A 14761-nucleotide genomic window follows, 5' to 3' on the forward strand; every position below is an offset into this window, starting at 1 on the left:
AAAGGGGACAGCAGTGCCAGCAATCATACAGACCGAGAGCAGGGAACATCTGTTACCCTGAGGACCAGTGACCTGCTGGGAACCAATGAACTCAGTCTGTGGAAATCAAGTGAAAAGCAGTTGGCTCAGGTGTTTCAAGGAGATACTTGTTTAAAATGCTCCACTTGATCACTTTCCTTGCCTTTAAAATAAAGACATATAGACCCACTCAAATAACAATTTATCTCTGTGTTAATGGCAGACTGAGTGAGGAGAAACGGAAAGGAAACAAGTCAGATTAAAAGATAATAAAAGAATGATTAACTAACTGACACAAAAGCAGGAAAAACAAGTCAAAAGAGATCCATTTAAAATGACTGTCACAGACAGGGAAAGGAATTGACAAAAGGGAAAGAGAGAGATGAAGGGGGGAACAGAGACAGAGACAGACCAACAGATAGACAATGTGGAAAGAATCACTCAGGGTTGTGTGGTGTCCTGGCCTTGTATTCTTTCTCCTGTTAACATGGTCTCAGCTCTCACACCTGGGCAGGTGGCTCCCTAAAGCTTGCTCCAATCTTGAGCAACCTCCTCCTGAGGGTTGTTTCTGTATCCCTACCTATCTGCCTGCATCATTTCCCCCTTAGTGTCCCAGAGAATGGGATAATGTATATAAACATTCTTTGAGCACCAACTGTATGCCTGGCTCTGCTCTAGACATGGCCATGATAAATACAAATAGTCAAGGAGCTCTTGAGGAAGAGGCAGACATGCCTGCTGTATGACAGGTGCAGTAACAGAGGCGTGGCCAAAGCTCCCTGAAACACAGGGAGGGAAAGACAGTTCTGCGGAGGACTTAGGAAGGCAGATGTTCTGGAGACAGAGACTGCTGAGCTGGGCCTTGGACCCCAGGCACCACTGAGATCAGTGAGAAGGGCTTTCCAGGCAGAGGGAATGCATGTGCAAAGGGGTGTCCAGGAACAGGTCAAGCCCAGTGACACAGGGTAAAGATGGTCTGGGAGAGATGAGCCTGGAGAAACAGTTACTTCTGGGTGTACTAAGGGTTTAGATATGATCTTACATGTGAAGCATAGGTCGGAAAAGGAAGGGCAGGAGGGGAACCGGGGAGAGATTCTGGCTATAAGGTGAGAATGACTTGGTTGCCCATGTGGGAGAGTCCAGCCTGAGTAATTGAGTAGATGGAGATCCCATTATCAGAGTAGGGAGGAGGATAAACATTTGGCAAGGAGAGATGGTGACCGCGACGTCTAGAGGGAGAGGAGAAGATGGTGAGATCTTTGTTGAACAAGTTAAATTTGAAGTGCTTCCAGGACATGCAAGTGAAGAAGGCCAGTAGAGAGTTGTAAATCCATGTCTTGGCTTTGAGGAGAGAGGTGTGATAGAGAATTATTAGCATAGGCTATGGTTGAGGCTGTGACTGGAGGATGAAGACCCAGGAGGGATCCAGAAAGTTGCATTTAAGAAGTAAACAGAAGAATAGGAGCATGACAAACAGTCAGAGATGAAGAAATAGGAAAGATAGGAGGAGAACCAGAAGGTGGAATAGCCACAGAAACCAAACGGGTAAAGAATTTTACGTTTGGGAGTCACCAACAGTGTCGAAGCCACCCAAAGAACAAGGACTGTGAGAAGGCCTTTCCTCACTCTGGTAAATACCCTTTCTGTTTTACATACGTCCTCCTTCCCCCATGTTTCCTTCTTTCTCATTCCATTTTGTCCACAGTTAATTTGTTTTTCCTTCCCTTGAACCTGTCTCCCTAGATTCTACCTGCTCTAGCTTGCAAGGCCCAGCTCAGTCCCTGCTTCTATCTCAGAGCTTTTCCTGAGTATCCAGGCTACCCTGAGTCTCTTTCGCCTTGGAATTTTTCTTATGGAAAAAGTTGATGGAATACCACTAGGGTGGTATCATCCCCCCCTTGAAATCTGAGAACATTCTGACTGTTTCCTGAACACCCCAAATTCTCCAAGAATCCCACTGTGTGACACCAACTCCACAAAACCCTGGACTCCCCAGATATTTCTTATGACTCAAATTACTTTCCGAGTTTGTATTTCATTCTTTTTATGGCCCAAGTGTAAACTAGGTCACATAATAAAGCAATCATGGATGAGTCTAATTTATCCAACCCAAGGTAGAGAAGATGATAAATGTCACTTTTATCTATCTATCTATCTATCTTATCTATCTAATCTACCATCTATCTGTTGTACATCCAGTCATCCAATGGGTGTCTACAGTTTGCCAAGCTCTTTGCTCCTGCCCCTCATAGAGATTCTAGCTAGTTCACTTTTATCATAGGCCTAAGATGGTCCTAAATGTCCATCTGAATGGTGCTGCTTAATTTCTTGTATGATTGTTTTGCATATATGTGCAATACCCCTGGGTCTGATGAACCATCAAACCTAATAGGAAGGTTTACTTGGGAAATAAGGCTTTTAAGCTTGTGGCATTTGTCAAGACTTCTAGAAATGTATGCCAAAATGAGGACATTTTACCGTATGTAAATTTCAAAATAAATAAACAATCAAATGTTAAAAAAATAAAATAAAATCCTTATTCATTCTTAAAAAAAAGAGAGATAGTCTGCCTGTTATATTTAGTAGAGCTTCTTTTTGGAAACCATATAGTGAGCATTCACACCCCACAGCTGGTGACAAAATTAACCCCAAATTAGAACAACCTGCAAGGTTGTAGACCTCACTGTTCCCATTTTTCTCCCCAAGGAAGGTTATATAATGTCTTTCCACAGCACTTTGCATGTCTGATGTCACACTTTTCTTCATATCTTAGTTATGTGTGGCCCTGAATCATCATGATTCCTAGACTATAAGCTCTTAGAGGTCAAGTAATCTGCATCTTGTTTCCTTTGCATCCCCAGAACTTATGCCAGTATTTTGTACTTGGTTGGGTTCTTAATAAACATACACTAGATGAAATTGCAACATTTGCTGAACAGTCCAGGGGCAAACTAGGAGTATACTCGAGTCTCTCAATTCCCAATCTGGAGCTTTTCTGCCCCTGAGGATCTCTATTTTAGTAAAAGGTATGGATGTTCCCATAAATCCTCTTATTCCTAAAGTCATATTAATTGGTTTCAGGAAAGGTGTGTGTAAGGGGAGAACAGTTCCTGGCCTGGGCATATTTTCATTTAGAAGTCAAAGCTGTGTCTTTAACTACTTTGGGTAGGTTGGGGTTTTCTTGTTGTTGTTGTTTGTTTTTTTCCCCTCAATCTAAAAAAGCATATTTAGCAGACATGAGTGAGCTGGGAAATTTTTGTTTTGACAGCTTTGGGACATCTGAGATATTGTATACAGAGCATTTCTAACCAGTCTAGAAAGACATGTGTCCAAAACATATGCAGGAAAATGACTGATCAAGAGGGAGAAAAATGAGAGGAAATCCTCTTAAAATGAAATGTTTTGTCAAGAACAATCTCAGGTGCAAAACTTCATGTCAGAAGAGCCCTCAGATTAACAAGACTTTAACCCACCTATTTGAGTAGATGCCTCGAATAATTTGGTCTGTGAGAAATTCATAGAGATTGTGAGCTGTCAGGGCCCACAACAATCTGGCCAAACAGCCTCATCTTACAGCTGAGGAAACTAGGCACAGAGAAGTCAGTGATCTGCCCAGGGCTAGTGTCAGGCCCTAGGTGGTAAGAATATCCACGTATAGTATCTCATTGGTAAGAGAGCACTTCCACATTCGTTACCTTATTTGATTGTCACAGCAGATATTATTATTTTTATCAGCATCATTATTGTGATAATTCTCTCTGGTTTATCCACGAGGAAATCCAGACTCAAGTGGTTAAATGAATTGCCCAAAAGCACAAGGCTGATTGGCCCAGAGCCTGAAGAGTTTCCAAGAATACTCTAGTGATCTTCCCATTTCACTCCTAGGCCACCCTTTTTCCTCCCTTTGTTCTCACCATAGCTTCTGGCCTGTGCACAGACTTGCTCTCCAGCAGGAGATTCTAGCAACCATCAAAAAGCAGCTTGTTGGGCCTCCCTGGTGGCGCAGTGGTTGAGAGTCCGCCTGCCGATGCAGGGGATACGGGTTCGTGCCCCGGTCTGGGAGGATCCCATATGCCGCGGAGCGGCTGGGCCCGTGAGCCATGGCCGCTGGGCCTGCGCGTCCGGAGCCTGTGCTCCGCAACGGGAGAGGCCACAACAGTGAGAGGCCCGCGTACCGCAAAAAGGAAAAAAAAAAAAAAAAAAAAAAAAAAAAAAGCAGCTTGTTGGCAGAAGAGGACATTTAGGATGAAAGAAGACAGAAAGCCTTATTGGAGATTATCTGAGCCATCAAATCATTGAGAAATGGTTGAAACCTAGCCATGTATGTTTTTGCCAGCTTATTCCAGAAAAACACAGTATAGGTTTTTTAGAATTTTAAGAATTATTTAAGGTATTGTTTTGTTTGTTTTTTACCCATAGCTTTGAATGAAAATAGTAAAAATTGCAAGGTCAGGAACTGGATTTTAGTATCAATCCTGCAACTCACCCACCATGCATCCTTTGGCAAGCCCCATCATGTGTCTGGGCCTCAGTTTCTTCCTCTAAGATGGTCCTCAAGGTCCTTCATGACCTTGAGGTCAACAATTGGAACATTTTGGGGAATCCCTTGAGAAAAGGAGCCCCCACTTTGTGCCTCAGGATTGGTGGCAGCCGAGGGAGTTCCCCTGATCTGGATACAATTCTTAAGGACTGACAGTGTTTCGAGAGTGCTGGTTCCTGCAGCTCTATGTAATGAACTGTAGTTTCAAATATAGAGCTCTATTTTACGACCTCTAAAGGCCACCTATAAGAAGATTGCTACATGTGTATGAAGCTTCACATGGTTCTTTACTGAATACACAAATCAGCTTTGTCAGGAGTACATTGGCATTTGTATATGCCACCCATGAATCAATCCAGCCTCAGCTTAAACGTGCCAATAAGCCAAGCCTGAGGAGGGGAGAGCTGGTGATTCAGTAACTCTGATTTTCAGCCCGGCCCAGGCCTGGTGCTTACTGGAGAGGATGGCATTCGGAAAGGCCTCCACAGCCAGGAGAAATGCCCTCCGTACTGTGTGTGAAGGACTCCCTGACCAGCCACATGACCCTGGATAAGTCTTTTCCCTTGCCTGGGTCTTGGTGTTTTCACCTGTCCAATGGAAGAAACAACCTCAAATGTCACTTCAAGTTCTAACAGCTGACTCTGCGAATATCACCTTCAGACAGAAACACCGACTTTCCCACGGTATAGCAGAATGCTAAGGAAATGGCCATGTGCCATCAGTTGACTGCCCCACATAAATACTGTTTCTCCTGGTAAACAGAAAGCTGTGTTCAAAAGGGCATGGCTATGTAAATTCTGAATCAGCTAATGTGCATTGGAAATTCTCCATTCCAAGCACATGCATCATCTCACTGAGTCCTCCTAGCAGTTCTGGGAAGTTAGTCTTATCACTAAGATGACTGAGACTCAGAGAGAGGGAGAGAGTGCCCTGCACTGCACAGCTGACAATTGGCAGGACTGGAGTCAAATCTCAGGTCTTGTTCCCTATCCCTGAGAAACAACCATGATGGTGTTAAGGTTGCTTAATGAATAAGACATATGGGCAGAGACACATAGGAAAAGACTGCAGAGCTGGGTAGGACCAGAGAGACCACCATTCAGCAAATGAGGGGCATCAGGCCCCGTGTCAGGCTATCAGCATCCCAGTAGTTAAACACTGGTCAAGATAACTAGAGACAGAAAAGTAACCCCAAGACAAAATCACAATCATGTTGCCATATTTAAACTAGTAGCAAACCTGATAATTCTCTGTTTTCAGATGCAGATCCCAGGGTCGAGTATACAGTTGAATAACCTCTCTCATGGGCCCCTGATGGCCAAAGAAAACTTGCCCATCCCACTCTCAGTTCCCTTAACTGTAACCCTCAGCCCTACCCAAGAAACACAGAGGATACCGCAGAAGATGTCAGGAAACATAGACACGAACATTGAGCCCCAGACTTTAATGCACCTGTAGGCTTGGCTTCCTGAGTCATGCCTACGGGGATTAAGACTTGGATCTTAAGGATGTATACAGTGACTCAGTCCTCATCTGGGGTATCCCAAGTCCGACTTTGTGAAGGTGGGATCAGGGCCTTTAAGGACAGCTCAGATGCTTTGGCTTCTGTCCTGCCTCCAGCGTGGCCCTGCCTGTCCCTGCATGGGCCCAGTTCCTGTCCTCCCTCACTGCAGGTCTTGACTCCTGTTGGTGTCTGTGGCTCTAAGTGAGGGGAGGTCTTTCTGCCACCTTTCCAATTCATAATTCACTGTTTGTGAGATACTGACATCAAGGCCTTGTGGTCCCATGGAGGAAGCAGATCAGTGGAAACCCAAACAGTCACTTCCTGTCTGAGTAACTTCAGATGTGACTTCATTTCTCTAAGCCCCAGTGTCGTCCTCTGTCAAATGGGGATAAGAGTCCTGCCTACTTCATAGGGATTCAATAAGGTAATGATGTAGGGTGCCTGGCATACTGTCTGACCATGGTAAGCCCTCAGTAAATGTTACCAGTTAAGAAAGTACTTCCCACAGGCCTTCCTGGAGCGCCCCCTGTCGGGCTCCTGTGTAAATATATGCCCCGTGCTACCAGAGTCGACAGCGCAAGTCCAACCCCAGCTTGACTCCTGGGGCACGTGTAATAAGGGACAAAATGAAGGGTGAAGTATCATGGGATTGATAAACGTGGCGTTCTTCTCTTTGTTTATGACCCTGCTCGTCACTCTGTGTTACTTGCTTCCAATCCTTGAGCTGGGCTGAGGCTGGGCGACATCAACCAATGGGCTCCTATGGACCCGCCCAGGCTGGCATCTGCCACCTGTGGTCATCTGGAAACCAGCCAGCCTTGGAAGGCATGTCTTGAAGTCTAAAGGAGGCTGCTGGTCCCCTAACTTGAATTGTCTTAAGGAGACGTAGGAAACTAGCGAGAGGTCTCTAGGTTTACAGGGTTAGGAGGAAGGAGGTACAAAGGACCTTGATCTAAGGGATTTTGGGGGAGCCTGAGGTCAATCTGGATACATAGGAGGACTGTTCGATTTTCTAAGTCCACCCAAGGGAAGACCCGAGGGTCCAAAGTACACCACGTCTCCCTGTTACCCTTCTGTGGTGTTATGGACGGTGCCTGAAACGTCCATGCAATCTCCTTCTTGTAGCGCAGGCTGGGAAGATCCCCATCTCTGCCCAAGTGGCCAAGGCTGGCTTCCTAGGCACAGGTGTTGGGCATGATTGCTTTGGTAGTTTCACACATTCCCAGAGGCTAGATTTCCACCTTCAGATTCAGTGTCAAAGTGCTTGGTCACTGCCAACTCACTACAGCCAAGGGAACTGCATCACTCCGGGCAGGGCCACCACAGGGTTCTTCTGATGGGTTACTGTGCCATTCTTCTGAATGGCTGTGTTTTATACTAGAACAGTTCCTTGAAGCTAACTGTTAATTCAGTGTTTTAAATATGATTCATATCCTGGAAGATTTCAGAATATGGGTACAGACTGATAAAAATGCATGAATACACACACACACACACACACACACACATTCACCCTTGCACAGTCAGCTGTAAAACTTGCCTGAACCCTCCTTCTTAATTCTTTGACAACCTTGAGGCAAACTGAGACCCCATGGAGTGTGATGCACATTCCACTTCCTTCCCTGGGGACCGTGCTTTAGGGATGACAGCAGGCCCTCGTTTAGAGGCAGGCAGGGTGAGGGGACCAACGGTCTGTAGGTTTGGTTGTGTTGGCCAAAGATGAGCTCTATAGAATCACTGACCTTCAGAGATGGAGGGCACCATAGAGGAGGTATGCTCCATCTCTCTCATTTTCAAATGCAGAAAGCCAGGCACAGAAAGAGGGATGGATGTGCTGAGGCCCCTCAGCTGCTGTGTGCAAGACCGAGCCTGGAACTATCCTCACTGCTCTACCAAGACCTTTCCCTTCACAACACTTGACACTCCTCTCAGCAGGCCAACTATTTCCAGAAGATTCCATTACTTTATCTTTCTTCCATGATGGAAGTGACTAGAAAGTGGGGAGCAGTGATTTCAACTATGTGTTTAGCAGGTTCTGGAAAGTTAGATTCTCCTGGTTCCAAACAGGTATGTAAAAAGAAAGGTCGAAATCTCTGGATTCTTCTGAAGGTCAGTCACTTTGTAAAATGGACCTGACACAGAGGAAATATAGATCTATCTCTTTAGGGTAGTACAGAAGCCTTTACAGATATGAAAATGTTGCAGACTTAGTATCTAATAATAACCAAAATATAGCACTTCATAGGTTTCTCATATATTATTTAATTTAATCTGTTGGCCCTGGAATTAAAATTCTGAAGCTGTGGAGGTGTGAGAATAACATCTAGATCTTCAGCATTAACCAGCCCTGGGTCACATTCTGGCTCTGCCTTAGGGTAGTCCTTTGGTCTTTGTACAAGTAGAGTAAACTTTCTGAGCCTCAGTTTCCTCAGCTTTAAAGAGAAGACACAATTCCCTTCTCAATTTTGTTCAGCAGATTAAATACAGTGATATAAAAAACTCCTTAGCACAGTCCCTGGCAGACAGTTGGGGTCAGTGAATGTGATTTCCCGCCCCTCTCCTTGGGCATGGACCTATTCAACCATTGGGTTGCTTAAGGCTGAACACCTCACGGAAACCCTTAGCCCCTCTGAGTCCTGCCTGTAGGAGAGACTCTACAGCACCCACCACAAAGGGGCGGAGTCAGAGGAGGGCTAAAGAGAGAGATCCAAGAAGCACCCTAGGTCTAGAAACTTAGAAAAGGCCTAAGGAAAATGAGGCTTAACCTGGTGTTTTTAGAGAAGACAAATCCCAGGTATTATTGCTCGAAAGGCACAGAGGCTAGCTCAGGAGAGAGAAACCTGTGTAGAAATTTTATAAGAAATTAAATCAGAATATAGAAAAGCCCAATCTCATTTCACCCAAAATGAGCAATAATGTTAACTCCATTCCTATTTAAAGCCAAAGAGTACATCTTTGACAGCTAAAGAGAAGCTGCCTCAGGGCAAGAATTTCAAAATGAACCCATTTGATAACAGGAGTATCTGCCTAGCTTGTTTTACTAGGCACGGTCTGACCCAAACACAGCTGATTATCAGACTCTCCAGAGTTCAAAGATCCAAAGATTGCTGGCACTTGAGACTGGGATTGTATATTCTGTTGTCTGTTTGTCTAATATGCACACAAAACACATTTGCCAGGCAGTGTCTGAGCTGGCATGCCACACTTCTGTCCCAAATAGAAATAGGATGACTTTAATTGGAGAAGAAAAGTCAAGATGGAGGATGGGCCTCCGAAGTTGAAGCTTTGGGAAAGGTACCAGTAATTGTTGATGTGGGATGGAGATGGCCAGTAGCTTTCTCTCTCCCACCTTCTGACTTGATCATTCACTAATGTGGATGGGTCTTGTTAATCATCCCCAGAGGAGCCAGGTTTAATGGCTACACCTTTTGTTATAAGAATAATTTTTGTGCTACAAAGTACAAAATGTTGGATCGGTTTTCTTCTCCTTGCATTCTGCTATCAAACCAGGTTCCTGGCAAGCAAGTCTTGAAGATTAAGACAGCCTACAATTCATGGACACAAACTCATAGCAGCAGCTCAGCCCCCAGAGGCAGGTAGAAATTCTTCAAGGCTGATAAAATATGTAGGCAGCAAGTGGCCTGTCAACTCAAACAAGGCTAGCTCTGCCTGTTTCAGCTTGACATTATAAAGGTGAATTGTCTGAATCGTGAAAGGGCGAGTGGTATTAACCTTAGGACCAGAAGGATGGCAGCTTCTGGAGAGCGGCTGGTACATAAATCTCTGCTGGTTGAGAAGTAGAAAGATACTTAATGGAAGGGTATTTGAAGGATTTTTTTCTCCCCCCCAGCTAAACTTAGATCATTTGGCCAATGTCAGTGGGAATTGTTTTGCTCCCACTCCAGGGCAGGGCCATCTTCTATGGTGTAACTAAAGGACATTCCAGTGACTGGCTACCTCCACTAGTCTTGGCCCTACTTCTCCTCTGCCTTCTGAAATTCTCAACAGGAGACTCATCTTGGAGATCAAGGTAACAGTAGCTCCAGAAGCAGCTGTTAAAATGCACAATGATAATTGGGAGTTAGTAGTCATTAGCACCACTGCACAGATTGATTTATCAAATTAGTTATAACCCTTCTGAGAGCAAGGACTTTGGAATCTTAAAACAGTCAAATCAGCAGGAATAAAGACGCAGAGGTAGAGAATGGACTTGAGGACACGGGGAGGGGGAAGGGTAAGCTGGGACGAAGTGAGAGAGTGGCATGGACATATACACACTACCAAATGTAAAATAGATAGCTAGTGGGAAGCAGCCACATAGCACAGGGAGATCAGCTCGGTGCTTTGTGACTACCTAGAGGGGTGGGATAGGGAGGGGATGTGGGGATATACATATAGCTGATTCACTTTGTTATACAGCAGAAACTAACACAACATTGTAAAGTAATTATACTCCAATAAAGATGTTAAAAAAAAAAAAGTCGAATCAGGAAGGAGCTTTAGAAGACATCTAGTGTGGGTCTCATTCTGTATTTGATGAATTTAAGGCCCAGAGAGGTTAAGTGGCTTATTCAAGGTAACCAGCAAATCAGTGGCAGAGTTGGAGCTGGAACCCAGGTTTCACTGGGTACTTGTTTCTAGAATCATCAAGTCTAAACCTCTTATTTACGGAGGAGGGCACCAAGTTCCATATGTGAGAAGAGACTGGCCAAGCCTGGATACCAATCAAATTCCCCATATTCCCATCCAATGGTCTTTATATCAAATTTTCCCTTTCTTCACATCCCCAGGGCTAAAGGGAGATGATGAAGTAAAGGGTGGATGACTAATTTGGTTTTGGGCACATATTCTATTGATCCATCAGTGAGCATTGAGAACCTTCTAGGTACAAAGTACTTCAGCCACTTTGGGTAATAAACAATGAGCAAGGCAAGGGAAAGAGAAGGTGAGTGTATCCTAAAAGTAGGGCAGACGTGGAATGATTGGACACAAGGATGATTCATGCAAAGAAGCCCAGAAAGTGATCACACAGAGTCCCAGGACACAGCCTCTTTCTGCCTCCTCTCTCTCTCCTTACCCAGTGACCTTCCCCATTCCCTCCCCAAGAGAGAATAAACTCAGATTAGCTATCACAGCCTTGGCACTCCTCTCTGGAGGGTGGTTGAAGAATAGATGATAAGGCTGTCAAACAGGGTTGTGAGTAGCTTAAGTTCCCTTTGGCCTTCTCTTCTCAGTTAGGATCCTGATGAGGATTTTTCCTGAGCATCAGCTGTGGACCAGACTCATGTGTACAGATAATGAATTATACTACTAGTTCTTACAGCAATCTCCAGAGGTAGAAATTATCATCCCCAGTGTACAAGTGAGGAAATTTCAGGCCAGAGAGGTTAATTTTCTTGCCTGACTTAGATTCAGACCCATCTGGCTGCAAAGCCAGGCTCTGCCCACTTGACCTCAGGCCCTCTCCACATCACCAGGTAACCTTACAAGATGCAAAACTTTTCATGGTCCGACTTGTTTAGCTCTTTTTTTACCTGCCTTCTGTGAAGATACCTCCCATAATCTGAGTTATATAAAGAACACTTTTTTTCACTTTTAGTCTCCTTTTCATCCATATGGAGCTCAGCCACCTGTGGAATTGACAGCCTGCCATACCTCATTAGGGTGAAATTTGTGGGTGAGATGGAGACCAACTTCCTGGAGAGGAGGAGTGGGGCTGGAAGGTCACATTTGGGAGACAGTTTGCTCCACTGACCATTGGCTGTCCTTGCAGGTCTGGAGTGCAGCTTTGACTTCCCCTGTGAGCTGGAGTATTCCCCTCCACTGAACAACCTTGGGAACCAGAGCTGGTCCTGGCGCCATGTCCCTTCTGAGGAGGCCTCCCAGATGGACCTGTTGGATGGGCCCGAAGAGGAGCACACCAAGGAGATGCCCAGAGGTAAGTATAGAGGCCACTGCAAAGTGTCCCAGATGGGCCAGGATGGGGCTGGGATGTCTATTTCTGTTTGAAATTTTGAGGCTTCTCCACCGCTGTTCTGTCCTGTTTCCTTTGAAACCTGTTTGTAATATCTGTGCCTCTCCATGTCTTCTTGGGCTATACCAAGAAGAGGAGGTTGCAAGTCCAATTTCAGGATCAATCCAACCCTTTACTCTCTTATCAATGAAAGAAAATAGGATTTCATAGCTCTCTTTCATGCAGATTTCCCAATGTAAGATATAGATGAAAATGTTAATCTGTTTGTTCATTTGGAATGGGGTTGCCATTTAAAACACAGGACACCCAGTTAACTTTGAGCTTCCAGTGAATAACAAATGATTTTTTAGTATAAGTATGTCTCATGCAATACTTGGGACATACTTGTACTTAAAAATTATTCAAATTATACTAAAAAATTCAAATGTAATTGAGTGTTGTGCATTTTTATTTGCTAAATCTGGCAATCCTAATTTGGAAGATGTTGTATAACTGAGTTAAATGTTAGTTTCAAAGCCATTAATGAATATTTAGACTGCATATTAGTTCTGCAAGGTGCTTCCAGTAGTCCTTTGCTGTTTATGAACATCCTCTTCTAAATTATTCTTCTAAATTATCAGGACTGGAAAAGGTAGGCTGAGGATAAGTAGTGGGTGCTTGTTAAATATTTGCTGAGTTTTTAGAGAGAGATGTGGAGGCACTAAGCCCTAGCACTGCCTCAGGTCTCTTTAAGGCAAATCTTAGAGCTCCCAATTCCTTGGACCCAGGAAACTTTACTGACCCAGAATAGACCGCCTATATTTCTAACTTTCAGGAAGAAATGATAACTGACATAGTACTGGACTTACTGTACATTCAGAGTAGTATTTTCAGTTTGCAAAGCCCTTCCAACTGCACTGTCTCATTGGATTCCAATTTTGTGAGGGAATCAGGACAGATGGGAAAGCTAGGGCTCAGAGAGGGGAAGCGACTTGCTGAAGATCAGCTTATACGTGTGGGTCCAGGTCTAGATGTCTGTCGTGATGAGTCATAGACCAGAATACTTTTCACCATATCATGTTTCTGTCTTTGTAGTGAAAGCTGTGGTGACAGCCTGCTGTGGGCCCAGTTCTTAGGGGTGATTATCTCAGGCAGATGCTCTTGGGAAACTAACAGGGACAGGGCTCAAGTATGCTCATGGGAGACTAATAACTAGTAACTAACGCTCCCAGGCTTCTACATCAGCCTTGAGCCCTGAACTATGAGGCACCTTTCTTTTCTACACACTCTCCCAGGCTGACCTTTTCTATTTTTATGACTCTCTTGAAATTTCTTGACTTTGATACATATTTTAAGCTGCTTTCATCTGGATACTGTTGTGTAACGTGTGGTGTGTATGTGTGTAGGTGTGTGCTCTTAACCCAATAATGCATTCGAATATTCTGGAGAACTTATAAAAAAATACTTCCTAAGCGCTATAGCCTAATTCTGATTCAGTAGATCTGAGATAGAGCCTAGAAATCTGTAGATTTAAAATTTTTATTATAAAAGCTAGCATGTGCAAAAAGTAGATATAACATATATGCAAGGATTAAAGATTACAATAAAATCAGTACTTGTATTCTCATCACCAAGTGTAAGAATTTGAATGTTGTCATTTCCTTTACAGTCTCTTCTGTCCCCCACCTAGATCAAAAATCTCTCCCTTTCCCCAGAGGTAAATACTATCCTGCACTTTGTCTTAATCATTCATTTGCTTTCTTTGTGGCCTTACCACTTATGTATATAGCCTCAAACAACATATAGATTAGGTTTGCAACCTGTTATATAAATGGAATAATGTTGTTGTTTTGTGATTTGCTCATTTTGATACATGTAGCTGTGGTTCATTTGGTTTTGAATCCATTGCAGAAAAATACCACAATTTATTTCTTCCACTGTCATTAGATATTTGGGTTGTTTCCAGGTTTTTGCTATTACCAACAACACTACTGTCAGCATTTTTGTGCATGCCTCTTGGTGCGTATGCACGTCCAAGAGTTTCTCTAGAGCGTAGAATTTGGAGTGGAATTTCTGGGTCCCAAGGTACAGATTCCATTTCAATAGATAATCCAATGTATTTTCCAAAGTGGTGGCACCAAGTTATACTCCCTCTAGTGATGTATTAGTACATCCGGGATTCTACATCCTCACCAGTACCCAGTATTGCCAGACTTTGTCATTTTTGTTCATCTGGTGGATGGAATACAGTATGTCATTGCAGCTTTGATTTCTATGGGACTCTGTTTTATTTTATGGTTGTGTAAGTTTCTCAGGTGATTCTGAGCTTTACTGTACTATTGGTGTGGACGCTTTTTCAGGTGTACTCCCATTCAGCCACCCCTAGGGGTGTCTCTGGATCCCAATTCCTAACCTCTAGAAACAGTCCTGGCAGTACATGCATTTTTGGTCATTGTACGGTTTTTTTATCTGATAACTATTGCAGTTCAGTGAGATCAGGAGAGAGGGACAAGTGGCAATTGTCCACAGATGTTGTGGTGTCAGACTTTATAACTTTGAAGATCAGATCCTCGATCTTATGATCTTTGGCATCTGCATGTTACTCCCTGTATTGTGAGAAAAAAAAAAAAAAAGGAAGGAGAGGAGGGAAGAAAGAAATACTCCCTTCTCGGTGGTCCTGACTGTGGAAATATATTGAGGCCTTTATGTTTCCACAAAGCTGAGTCCCAAGGGCCAGAGCATGCAT

General features: G+C 43.9%; 1 protein-coding gene across 1 annotated transcript in view; it reads left to right on the plus strand.

The window, feature by feature from the left end:
- Positions 1-14761, plus strand: part of ALK (ALK receptor tyrosine kinase) — a gene marked incomplete at its 5' end in the record, with an annotated part of 708017 nt that overhangs the window by 204290 nt on the left and 488966 nt on the right. Inside the window, one exon of the mRNA XM_081254750.1 lies at positions 11836-12000. Coding sequence (XP_081110876.1) covers positions 11836-12000 — 165 coding nt within the window. The remainder of the gene's footprint in view (positions 1-11835; positions 12001-14761) is intronic.

The sequence above is a fragment of the Mesoplodon bidens genome (genome assembly GCF_964165515.1).
Source record: "Mesoplodon bidens genome assembly, chromosome: 14".
In the NCBI taxonomy this organism is placed as follows: domain Eukaryota; kingdom Metazoa; phylum Chordata; class Mammalia; order Artiodactyla; family Ziphiidae; genus Mesoplodon; species Mesoplodon bidens.